Source organism: Puntigrus tetrazona, chromosome 3 (assembly GCF_018831695.1).
Source record: "Puntigrus tetrazona isolate hp1 chromosome 3, ASM1883169v1, whole genome shotgun sequence".
In the NCBI taxonomy this organism is placed as follows: domain Eukaryota; kingdom Metazoa; phylum Chordata; class Actinopteri; order Cypriniformes; family Cyprinidae; genus Puntigrus; species Puntigrus tetrazona.
The window spans coordinates 4,904,021-4,917,206 of NC_056701.1; the positions used below are offsets into that span (position 1 = coordinate 4,904,021).

The 13,186-nt window shown below is 35.3% G+C and overlaps 1 protein-coding gene and 1 long non-coding RNA gene across 2 annotated transcripts in view; both read left to right on the forward strand.

The window, feature by feature from the left end:
* The first annotated feature begins 4,330 nt into the window (after nt 1-4,330).
* Nucleotides 4,331-13,186, forward strand: part of LOC122341982 (retinal cone rhodopsin-sensitive cGMP 3',5'-cyclic phosphodiesterase subunit gamma-like) — a 28,390-nt gene continuing 19,534 nt past the window's right edge. The window contains exons 1-2 of the mRNA XM_043235740.1: nt 4,331-4,490; nt 4,684-4,759. Coding sequence (XP_043091675.1) covers nt 4,702-4,759 — 58 coding nt within the window. The 5' untranslated portion in view covers nt 4,331-4,490; nt 4,684-4,701. The remainder of the gene's footprint in view (nt 4,491-4,683; nt 4,760-13,186) is intronic.
* LOC122341984 lies at nt 8,674-10,473 on the forward strand. The gene is made up of 5 exons (XR_006250507.1): nt 8,674-8,717; nt 8,855-8,896; nt 9,393-9,434; nt 10,049-10,111; nt 10,196-10,473. It is a non-coding gene; the product is annotated as an uncharacterized LOC122341984 (long non-coding RNA).

Below are 13,186 nucleotides of genomic sequence, written 5' to 3' on the forward strand. Positions count from 1 at the left end.
TATATATATATTATATATATTATATTATATATATATATATTATATATATTATATTATATATATATATTATATATATTATATTATATATATATTATATATATTATATTATATATATATATTATATATATTATATTATATATATATATTATATATATTATATTATATATATATATTATATATTATATATAGAGAGAGAGAGAGAGAGAATTTCTATAATTTAGAAGTAGTGGACTATTTTCTGTCCTCTCTGTAGTCTGTTTTTGTTGGCGGAGCTCATTCAAGACTCACTGCTGTGATTGGTTAACCGTTTTGCTTGTTAAAATAATCGAACTTCATCATCTTTAACTTTTGGTCTCTCTGAAAAGCCTGCATCACATAATCTTGTTTAAAAAATTAATCCAAACTAAATGAAGGTTAACAAAACCAACTATATTTCACTGGCGCGGTCTGAAGCTAATGTAAGGCAGTAATTATGAAGGTGACTTGAGTGGCACAACATGACAGACTCTAGTAATCTGCGATTGTTTTAACACCGTATGCAGCACTGACTGACACAACAAATGTCCGACGGCAAACTGATTTCCCGTTCATTTAAAAATTCAAGCATTGAGAAAATAGAATATTTATTGATATCTATATGGTTCTGTTGACGGAGTAATCCTGTATTTGCATCAGTTTTTAAACTAACGAGACAGGGTTTTTACATTGACTTGTTATATGTCGAAAGCTCAAGGGAAATTGGATTTCTCAGTTCACGACCCCTTTAAAGGAATAGTTCTCCTAAAATAAAGAATCTGTCATGTGCCTGTCACCTTCATGTTGTTCCAAACCCATGTGACTTACTGTTTTTTTATGGAATTATTTATTGTTATTGTTTATTTTATTTTACATATTTTGCATGGTATTTCATTGATGTTGTTTCATTGGTTTGTGCTCTACTCTGTAATGGTCAGAATAACCACTTCATCAGTGAAGCAGCACATTTCCATTCCCTTTGCTTGTTATAAGAGCCTAATGGTTAGAGTCGGTCCAAAGGTTGCGGTTTTGAGTCTCTTTGTTGACCCTTGAACAATTATTATTAACCAAACTGACTTGAAGACCCTTGAGCAAGACACCGAACCCCCGACTGCTGCTTTAAAACAAAGTGGCACTGAACAACATTATCAGAGACGGTCTCTTTTAGACTTCTGCTGCTTAAGTCCTAAAGCCCTTGTAAGTCTTGTTGTTGTTGTGGATACCCAGCGAGCTTGAACTGTGGACTTGGGTCCATATCACAAAAATTTCAAGTAGAGATAGTAAAGATAGTTACACAGACGAGCGTTTACATGCAGCAAACACTATTTAAAAGCACACAAACTTGAATTTGAGTGTTTCCAAAACAAGGAGAAATGCATTTAAGACCATTAAAAAATATAAAAATTAGGCCTCCCAACTCTAAATTTTCTATTGACTTGTAGCTAAATTTTTGTACAGTTGATAATTTTAGTTTTTGAATTATAATTGAAACATAAAACTATCTAATTCATTGACACAGCAAGCAAAGAGGAACATCACTAGATGCATAATATATGCATTATATATGTGTATATATATATATATATATATATATATATATATATGTATATATTAGGGCTGTCAACGTTAACGCGTTAACGCATGCGATTAATTAAAAAAAATTAACGCGTTACTATTTTTTTAACGCAAATTAATCGTTTGTTAAGTTTGACCCGAACTTCTTGCCATCATCGCAGCGCGGATGGTTATCTATTATTGTGTGATCAGGGTAACGTCACAGCGTCACACATGTGTTTTACAACATCCGTTTACCATTCGAACATATTCGTTGTGTGGCGCACATTATACAAAGGGTTATCGCCATGGCTTTTCGGGACAGCGGATTTGACAGCGTTTTAGCGAAGTGCCGTAAAATAGTCGTATCCAGTAAGTGCAGCGCTAGCACAGCAGAAGCATAAGTTAGCGATGCTAACCTCAGCTGATTACGACAGATTGGCAAAGCTGGAAACATTGCTGGAACCTTGCAGGTACTTGATTTTTTCCCTCTTCAATTTTACGAATAAAAACTAGTAATTTATAAGTCTGAATGTAAACTGTAGTCATTTAGTCAGTTGTGTATTTACTGTAGGTACATCACTGAGCTCCTAGGAGGTGAAAAGTATGTATCCTGCTCTGTGGTGCTACCTGCGCTGTGCCATCTCCTGCGTACAATGGAGGTTTCTGATGTTGACCCTGCCTACATAGTGCGCTTCAAGGCTTCATTCACAAAGGATCTCAACAAGCGGAAGGAGAGCTCAAATATGTGGTGGTTAAAGATAGCAACAGCTCTAGACCCCAGGTTCAAGGACCTTAGGTGCTTGTCCAAATCAGAGAGGAGAGAGGTGTAGCTGAGTGTGATGAAGGATGGAGAACCTGCTCCACAGAGCTCTGGAGAAGTAGAAGACCCAGAGCCACCAAAGAAGAAAATGGCCCTCCTAATGATGGGATCAGAGTCAGAGTCTGATGATGAGGCTCTGTCCACAGATAAATGTCTGGAAAGGTACAAGGGAGAGCCCTATGCCAGCATAGACACATGTCCACTACAGTGGTGGTCAGCACACTCAGGTGCCCATCCTAAGTTAGTCTGTCTGAGCAACCGGCTGAAAGAAGAGGATGTTGTATGAGTGGTTAGAAGGAGGAATGTTGCACAGATGCACACTCTAGAGACTGTTCATTTTGTCTCTGTACAGACACTTAATTTCTAAAATAGACCTGATTGTTAAGATGATAACTGGAGGATCTGTCTCTTTGAAGTAGTTTTATTATACATTTATTTTGGATGAAGAATGTAGAGACTGTTTATTTTGTATTTTTGCAGACTTTCATTTCTGAAATAGTATTATAATAGAAATGTTAATTGAAATGTTAATTGTTGAGATAATAAAACTGGAAGATCTGTTTCCTTAAACTAGTATGACATGCATTTCTTTATTTCAACACATTTACAGGGAAATCTTTGTATTTTAAATTTACGATTAATCGTGATTAATCACAGTCCATCAGTGTGATTAACTTGATTAAATTTTTAATCGATTGACAGCACTAATATATATATGTGTGTGTGTGTGTGTGTGTGTGTGTATATATATCTGTTGTGGACAGGTCATACAATACCTTTCTCTATCTAGACAATCAAGATTGTATTCTATGCTTAACTGATATATTTCTACCGATTTTAGGCTACATATAACTTGCTATCTTGGCATAACCATATACTGACCTGACAAAGCTATCATCAGATATATTGGCATTCGTGTCCCTCATTCTACAAATTTTCATATGCTTTTCTTTACAAAATAACTTAAAAAAGCAAGCCTTATGCATTCATCCTCATTTTGACCACATCTATAACGAGTTTACACATTAAAAGTTAAAAATACGTTCTTATTTTGTTCAACTGTGCTATTGTCACCAAGCCAGCAGAGGGAGCCCTATCCTCTGGATGATCTGTGATCACTTCCTCTGCTGCTACTTCCTGTTGTGAGACTATAAATACTGAAGCAGGCCCCTCACCTGCAGGTTGCATTGATTGTTTGTTTGTTCCTAGTCAGCCTAGCCTTGCGGTCCCCTTGTTATAGATTCTTTGGTTTTGACCCTGCCTGTCTCCGATACTTTGATTGTTTGCTGCCTGACCCGACCTCTGCCTGTTTTTTGGATTCTGTTGTCGCCTTGCCTCTTTTACTCCTGTTTGCTGTGTTTCGACGCCTGCCTGCTTTGCCTTCAGCCAATAAAAGCCTGCGATTGGATCCGCACGCCTCAGGCCCCTCATTCGTTACAGCTATACACCAGTCCAACTCTCATAAAATGGCCATAAAACCTGGTAATCTGCCATTTCCATACTTCTTCTACACCATAAAAATTAATAATGAAAATGTGTCTGACATTTAGCCAACAATCCATGTGCATGTAATCTGAAGCTTTTTTTGTGAAATTATTAAAATAAGAATATCTGTGACAAAAGCTAATTTCGGTCGACCGTGTACTGTTCTTGTTTCTTTTTACTTTGAATTCCACTGTATTAATATAAAAAAGACAACAGACCCTTCACTATGCCCAAAATAATAATTATGCATGACCTCAGTAGGTTGTTACATTCTACAGTATCTCGTGTTTGTGCAATGAGCCAGCTAATCCAGCTGTTAGAGCCAAATAAACTAGCTGTTTAAACTAGTTAGAACCTGTAAACTAATTCAAAAGGTTAAATCACACCCCTCCACAAATGCCAGTTATAAACACAAATCCTGGAGACATTGATTTCGGGCAGCAGAGAAGTCCTCAAGGTCCTATAAATACTGTAAAGTTACTCCTCCCTGCTCCTAGACACTAGTCTGATTGGAGGAACTGTGCAATCACTTAAGATGTTCAGTGAAATGAGAAAGTGAAACTAAACCAGGAATCTTCTCCGTGTGATCGGAGCAGTCCACGTTGAAGTTAAGGTAAGTCATGAAAGAACTGAGAAACAAACAAGCAAGTCTGTACAGATTTTATGAGTTTAGATTATCTAGTTATGTTTAGGGTTAAGAAAACACATGCATTTCAATTTACCATATATATATATATATATATATATATATATATATATATATATATATATATATATATATATATATAAAATAATAATTTTTGCAGCATCCATGCTCTTCAAAGATGAAGTTCATTTGTTTGACCCTCCTGATTATTAGTGGAATTACTGATTCAAGAACAGGTAAGTATTTGTATTCAAGTGTGTGTTCATGTGTTAAATAAAGGAGGAGGGAGATATAATAAGTAACTTATATAAGCAAAAATGTACAGTCAGCTGGTCATAGTCCAACTGATGATTCATTATTCATAAATATTTGACTACTGCATGCCAAGACTGACCAATCAGAATCAAGTATTCCAAAGAGCCATGTAATAAGTAATCAAATCCACAAAAGGGACATTAGAGGCAGTGCTTTATGTAGTTTAATTTAGTAAATGAGTCCTCAGCTGAACCCTATGCAGAGCTGAGGTTTGTGTGAGGAAACAACAGATACTGCTTTACATGAAAACATGTTTAAATAAATAATAAATGTGTAAAGAGTTGTTTGGTGCAGGATTATCACACCAGATATTTTTGTAGGTGACAGTTCTTCAGTGTATTTTAACGGTCCTATATCTGTAAATCAAACAAACTGCTTCTAATTTAAAGGAATAGTGTTTCATCCCCTGAATGGCATACATGTCATTTCAAACCTTTTCTTCGCTGTAACACAAAAGTAAATGTTAGGCCGAATTCTATGCCGTTGAAATGCCATTGATGCTGCAGGATCTGAACTCTGGTCTGACGTCACACAGGGCATCCCAACACAAGATGGAGGCATCGGTCACAACTACTTTCCTTCTGGAGACCACCACCAGATCTATACCTAACTGGAACAAATTACCTATTAAATTTGGATGTTTCTTTCTTTTATATCTTACATTGTTTTCAGAGGCCAAACAAAGCTTTTACGGGTTTGGAACAACAAGTGATAAAGTAACCCTTTAATGATATAACTTTTACACCTGCATTCTTTATTTCTCTTATAACAGAGCAGTATGAAGTAGTTGGTCCCGCAGATGCTGTTTTTGCTGTAGCTGGTGAAGATGTGATTCTGCCCTGTTCAGTCAAACCCAGCATCAGTGTTGAGGACATGAGAGTGGAGTGGTTTAGATCTGACCTGAAAGACTCACAACTAGTGCATCTCTATGAGGATCATGAAGACGGCAATGCAGAGCAGATTGAGTCCTACAGAGGGAGAACAGAACTGAATCATCAAGAACTACAGAGAGGAGATGCATCACTCAAACTCTCATCAGTCCGAGTCTCTGATGAAGGACGTTACAAGTGTTTTATTCAGTCCAAATCCTGGTCTGGTGGCACTACCGTTGATGTCAGGGTTGAAGGTGAGTGAACCAATGAAAACAAACATGAAATGAATTTTAGACATAAAGCTTTAGTGTAGAGAAGACTGGGATGATTGTAACATAATGTTCACTTATAAATTATTATATGATGATTACCTTATCTGTTACAACTCATCCATAGTAACAATAGCACTCTCTGCACATACATTTTTTACACTGCAGTAATAATAAACTGCAATAAATTAAAGCATTACAGCAAATTACAAACCCTAAAGCAAATCAGGCCTCCATCATTTTCATAGTATTTTTGCAATGCACTGACAATACAATGATTGTGTCGAAGCAGCTTTATAGTAATAAATAGGGAAACGCTGTGTTGAAATAATGTGTCATTATATATATATATATATATATATATATATATATATATATATATATATATATATATATATATATATATATACACAAAATTACTAGTTATCCAATTTATTTATATACCAACTGTGCATTCCGTTAGTTTTGCAAATTATATTTCATATGTATGTTTCGTCAGGTCCCAAATAAATTCAGAGCTGAATATTATAATAATAATGGTGATAGCTAACACCATGTTTCCTAATGATATCAAAGTCAAAGTCAAAGTATGATTTATTGTCAATTCTGCCACATGTACGGCACATACCGAGAATTGAAACTGCATTACTTTAAGACGAATGGTGCATACACATAACACTAACACTAATGGTAAGTGATGGATACTGATTAAAATATTATATAATACAACTATACAAAAAGGACATGCAAAAAATGTATCTCACAAGGTAACATGTAAGACATGAAAAGTAATGGTCCTAGTACTGAGCCTTGAGGTACTCCATCCATGAAGCAAAACGCTTTACAACCGTCTCCACTGTATGTTGCTCCTTTATGATTTAAAAAAACTGAACAAAAACTGAAAAAAAATACGGCTATGCACTCTGTGAATGTTCTTCATCTTGGTCTCTCTAGCTGCAGGACGTCCTCCGGTGATCACTGTAGATGGGTTTGATGATTCAGGAGGACTTCATCTACAGTGTGACTCTGAAGGCTGGAACCCTGAACCTGATCTTGAGTGGCTGAACAGAGAAGGAATCAGTTTGAGTTCAGACACTACAGAGACACACAGAAACACAGATGGGTTCAGTGTGAAACACACCATCACTGTATATGAGAGAGACGACAAGATTCACTGCAGGATCAGACTGAAGCATCTCATGCTGGAGACACAGATTATCACCTCAAGTATGTATTTACACATTTGCTGTGCAATTTTTATGACATTTTATGATGATATGCTGTAAACTAAATCAATTAAAGTGTAAAATTTTTTAACTTACCTTATATTGTTAGAATGTCATAGATATAAATAAACAAGATATTTCTCCTAGTTATGAATATCAAGATATCCAAGTATATGTGTTACAAAACTGATGACGTAAATACAAAATTTGTCATTTTTAAGATGCAAAATACATCATTTTGCATCATGTGGTTTGCTGACAAACTTAGTACACATAACGTAGAGAAAAATGAAACCTTATTTACATTTAGTAACAAAATTATAACAATACAAATGGTTTGAAAATCAGCAATCTGAACTGAATGCATCAAGCTGTGTTTAGCTATCAGCAGCATTGGTTTTAATTGTACTTTTTTACTGTGCATTTTTTTTACCGTGTATGTACTATACAAATGTATCTTGTTTGTATTATTAATCAAACAGTAACAACACAATATGACTGGTGACAGTGTGCTCAATGCGAGTCACTGTTTTGTTTTGTAGGTAAAAGTTTTTATCCTTGGAGGACATCGGTCATCTTGAGTTCTATTGCTTTTGTGCTCATTATGATTGTTGGAATACTGTCAGCTGTGTTTGTTCGTAAAGACAGAGGTGAAGTTCTTGTTTGTTATTTAATACATTTCATTAAAATATGGATCCTATGGCCAGATAATTTTTCAGTCTTCTAATAGTGTCCAAAAGTGGACATACATGCAATACTTGTGAAATCTGTATTTTTTTCTGTAACCCATTATGTTATTAGTTTACTATTAATTTATGTCTTTGGAATTATTTTTGTGTCTTTTTTCAAATGAAAAAAAAATGCTACGAATTGTTTTATTCAGAAAAAAGTAGTAATTGATAACAAAATTATTTATATTCCAATTTATTCTGTGCAGTTCCCATATTTGTGAATAATATTTAAAGGAACATGTGTGTGTGTGTGTGTGTGTGTGTGTGTGTGTGTGTGTGTGTGTGTGTGTGTGTGCCTGTAATTATATTCAATATATACATTTAATATAATTATTCTTTAATTATTCACAATATGTTTCATTGAATAAATAAAGACACAAAAGTAACTCCATACATTTCATCCACAAATCAGTTAATCAACAGACAGTATTCATAAACTTTTTTGTCATATGAGTGAAAGTATACATCTTATGTCATCTTGGTCACCTTCTCTTGCCTTTTCTGAATTTCTTCAGAACACGACAAACTGAGGAATGAGAACAGGAGAAAAAAACAAGGTGAAATTGTCTTTTTAAGTTATAATTGTACTTTATTAATTTATTATTGATATTAATTTCTTCATTGTTTGATTAAATATAATTTCTGTTTTATTTGTACTTGTTATTCGTCAGGTGAGAAACCATTATGGCCTGTATATTCAATCATATTTTTACTATTCTTAAATCTGTATTTTCTTTAGAGAGTGATCAGCTACAGATGGACATCAGTACAATACAACAAGGTGAATATTAGCTTATTTCATTGTTGTCATTTTCATTTTCTTTTTTTATTTGTAGTCATTATCCCACCCCTATAATATGCACGTTTATAAAATGTACATTGGACTTATTCAGTTACCATATGAATATGATCTTTTAGAGCATGATCAACTGCAGACGGAGATAAGCAGAATACAACAAGGTAAATTTATCTCTATTATGTTATCATTGCGTTATTGTCATTTTATTGTTGTAGTTATATTTTCAACATTTAAATTATTCATTAACATCAGACCCATTGAGAACGTCTCAGTTCCTTGTGTTTCACTCCCAAGCAAGATCCAATGTAATCTCTCCGTTCCGTCCGTCAAGGATGGAGTCTCGCTTGGGACCCAATCACCTCTGAGCTTAAGAAGAAAAGACCAATAGATATTTGTCTAGTCTGAACTACTGGGGAAAAAAAGCCAACGCCACACCAGCCTCCCGCAATCACCCGATGTTTAGAAGCAAAAATCTACATGAGTGGTTGCTCACTGGTCTTTTCTTCTTAAGCTCAGAAGTGATTGGGTCCCAAGCGGAAATCGTGACTTTTTGATTTAGAAACGTTTTCACTATTTGTCGCAAGTCTTATTTTCAATGGCTCCGATACCCATTTGTGATGCTCTAACAATCAATTTCTTTTTTTGAATTTTCTTCAGAACATGCTCGACTACAGGAGGAGAAGAACAAAATACAACAAGGTGAATTTGTCTTCATTAGCCTATTATTTATCTAATAATCTGAACATTTCTGCCATTTTTATATTTGTAGGTATTATTTCTTCCTTATTATAGATGCATGTTCATAAAATGTGCCAGTGTGTACCCATGTGTGATTTAATGTAACAAATAATTTTTCCTAAATTATAAGGAGTAAAAAGTAGCCTACTGATATTTTCTTCAGAAATGAAATCAAGAAATAGCTCATTTTAAGTACTAAACCCCAAAAGAAAAATAAGTACAGTAATCAAGCTACATTATTAGTATTTTTCAGTGTCAAAATATCTATTGTTTTCCCACTGTGAATATCTTAGTATTATACGTTTTTGCCATTCATTTATTTGTTTTTTTGAAAATATTCAGAAATAGAAATAGTTTTCTCTAGCCTTTATTCTGATTTGTTTTTCAAACCATAATCAACTGCCGGTTCAGGTGAACAAAATACAAAAAGTTGAATTTATCCTTTATTATTTCACAAAAAATGTCAACGTTTAGTATTTTTTCATGTTTGTAGTTATTATTTCTCCCCATAATAGATGCATGTTTATAAAATGTCCATTTGAATTCACTCTTGTTTTGTTCTGAATTTTCTTTAGAACATGATCAGTATGTAAAGAAGATGAAAGAAGGATCCTTTTTGTCTCGCTTGTTTTCAAAGGGTGACTGAAATTATTTATCTCATTATTGTTCTTGAATTGAATTCTGTCATAGACCTTCCATGACATTTTTTTTTCTGTTTTTAGGAAAATAATAGGATGAAAAAAAGAGTGTTTTTCACAGTGAGATGCAGGTGAAGGAGAGCACATGGAGCCTTAGAGGCTGGTTTTAGATTAAGAGGACCTCTTTTTATGTGAAGTTCATGTCTCATATCTACAATTACATTCATCAGTCTTTTCAAAAGTCTCTGTTATCAATTCGACGATAGTCACTAGAAGTTAAGTGTCTCCAACAAAGCAAACCAGAGGCGACAGCGGCAAGGAAACAAAACCCCATCCATACAGAATGGAGAAAAAATGGAGAAACCAGACTCAGTTGGGGTCAGTTCTCCTCTGACCGGACGCCCAGCACTTAACTTCCAGTTCAATTTAAATGCAGCTGTGTCAGATAGTGTAAATGACTTAGTGTGTGTGTGTGTGTGTGTGTGTGTGTGTGTGTGTGTGTGCATCAGTATCTGGTGATCTGTCCACGGGGCGCATCTAGGTGTTCTGGTCTCTGATGAACATAATCTCTGGGTGCTGATCCACCATCTAGTCTGGATACAAACTGTGAAACAGATTAAGAAAGAGACAGGACTAATATTAGCGTAGATGCCATTCTTTTTACGATGTCACAAGAATATCGTATTGTAGGAGTAGTGTTCCCGGTTCCAGCAAATCTAAGTAATGCAGCCTAAAAATCCTTTAACGGATTTGAATAATAAAAAGTATGTTGGGGTGTTATGTGTAGGCTAGGTTAAAAAGATGTGTCTTTAATCTAGATTTAAACTGGCAGAGTGTGTCTGCTTCCCGAACAGAGTTAGGGAGATTGTTCCAGAGTTTAGGTGCTAGATAGGAAAATGATCTGCCGCCTGCAGTTGATTTTGATATTCTAGGTATTATCAAATGGCCAGAGTTTTGAGAACGCAGCGGACGGGCAGGACTATAAATGTCATGTCATATACAGACGTGGACAAAATTGTTGGTACCCTTTGGTCAATGAAAGAAAAACTCACAATGGTCACAGAAATAACTTTAATCTGACAAAAGTAATAATAAATAAAATTCTATAAATGTTAACCAATGAAAGTCAGACATTGTTTTTCAACCATGCTTCAACAGAATTATTTAAAAAAATAAACTCATGAAACAGACCTGGACAAAAATGATGGTACCCTAACTTAATATTTTGTTGCGCAACCTTTTGAGGCAATCACTGCAATCAAACGCTTCCTGTAACTGTCAATGAGACTTCTGCACCTCTCAGCAGGTATTTTGGCCCACTCCTCATGAGCAAACTGCTCCAGTTGTGTCCGGTTTGAAGGGTGCCTTTTCCAGACTGCATGTTTCAGCTCCTTCCAAAGATGCTCAATAGGATTGAGGTCAGGGCTCATAGAAGGCCACTTTACAATAGTCCAATTTTTTCCTCTTAGCCATTCTTGGGTGTTTTTAGCGGTGTGTTTTGGGTCATTGTCCTGTTGCAAGACCCATGACCTGCGACTGAGACCAAGCTTTCTGACACTGGCTAGTACATTTCTCTCTAGAATTCCTTGATAGTCTTGAGATTTCATTGTACCCTGCACAGATTCAAGACACCCTGTGCCAGACGCAGCAAAGCAGCCCCAGAACATAACAGAGCCTCCTCCATGTTTCACAGTAGGGACAGTGTTCTTTTCTTGATATGCTTCATTTTTTCGTCTGTGAACATACAGCTGATGTGCCTTGGCAAAAACTTCGATTTTTGTCTCATCTGTCCACAGGACATTCTCCCAGAAGCTTTGTGGCTTGTCAACATGTAGTTTGGCATATTCCAGTCTTGCTTTTTTATGATTCGTTTTCAACAATGGTGTCCTCCTTGGTCGTCTCCCATGTAGTCCACTTTGGCTCAAACAACGACGGATGGTGCGATCTGACACTGATGTTCCTTGAGCATGAAGTTCACCTTGAATCTCTTTAGAAGTCTTTCTAGGCTCTTTTGTTACCATTCGGATTATCCGTCTCTTAGATTTGTCATCAATTTTCCTCCTGCGCCACGTCCAGGAGGTTGGCTACAGTCCCATGGATCTTAAACTTCTGAATAATATGTGCAACTGTAGTCACAGGAACATCTAGTTGCTTGGAGATGGTCTTATAGCCTTTACCTTTAACATGCTTGTCTATAATTTTCTTTCTGATCTCTTGAGACAACTCTTTCCTTTGCTTCCTCTGGTCCATGTCGAGTGTGGTACACACCATATCACCAAACAACACAGTGATTACCTGGAGCCATATATATAGGCCCAATGGCTGATTACAAGGTTGTAGACACCTGTGATGCTAATTAGTGGACACACCTTGAATTAACATGTCCCTTTGGTCACATTATTTTCAGTGTTTTCTAGGGTACCATCATTTTTGTCCATGCCTGTTTCGTGAGTTTATTTTTTTAAATAATTCTGTTGAAGCATGGTTGAAAAACAATGTCTGACTTTCATTGGTTAACATTTATAGAATTTTTATTTATTATTACTTTTGTCAGATAACAGTTATTTCTGTGACCATTGTGACTTTTTCTTTCATTGACCAAAGGGTACCAACAATTTTGTCCACGTCTGTAAGTGACATGTCTCACTTTTTACTTTTTTGTAGTTTATTTTGGTTTATTTTGGTTTATTTTATTAAAGTTTATTTTGACTTTTTACATATTTTATGATACACATTTATGCCATGAAAATTTTTGTTTGTGTGAAAAGGTTTGTGTGAATCTGAAATTGTTGACATTACGATGATAGAAAGGTATTTAAAAGTGAAAAGAAGTGAAAGCTCATTTAAAGCTCTTGTTCTAGTTTCATTAAATAGTCTGGGTTTAACTGGTCTCAGTTGTACAGCATAAATTTTTATTTCCATAAACCCAACATGCTCTAACATCACAACATTATTCTTTGAGTAGAAAAAAGCAAAAGAATCTTGCTTAAATTGTCTAAGAGGACATGGAGAGATGCTTCCTGGTGGTAATACTAATTCTTTAATTACTAATTGAATTTTTAAATTGCAATATAA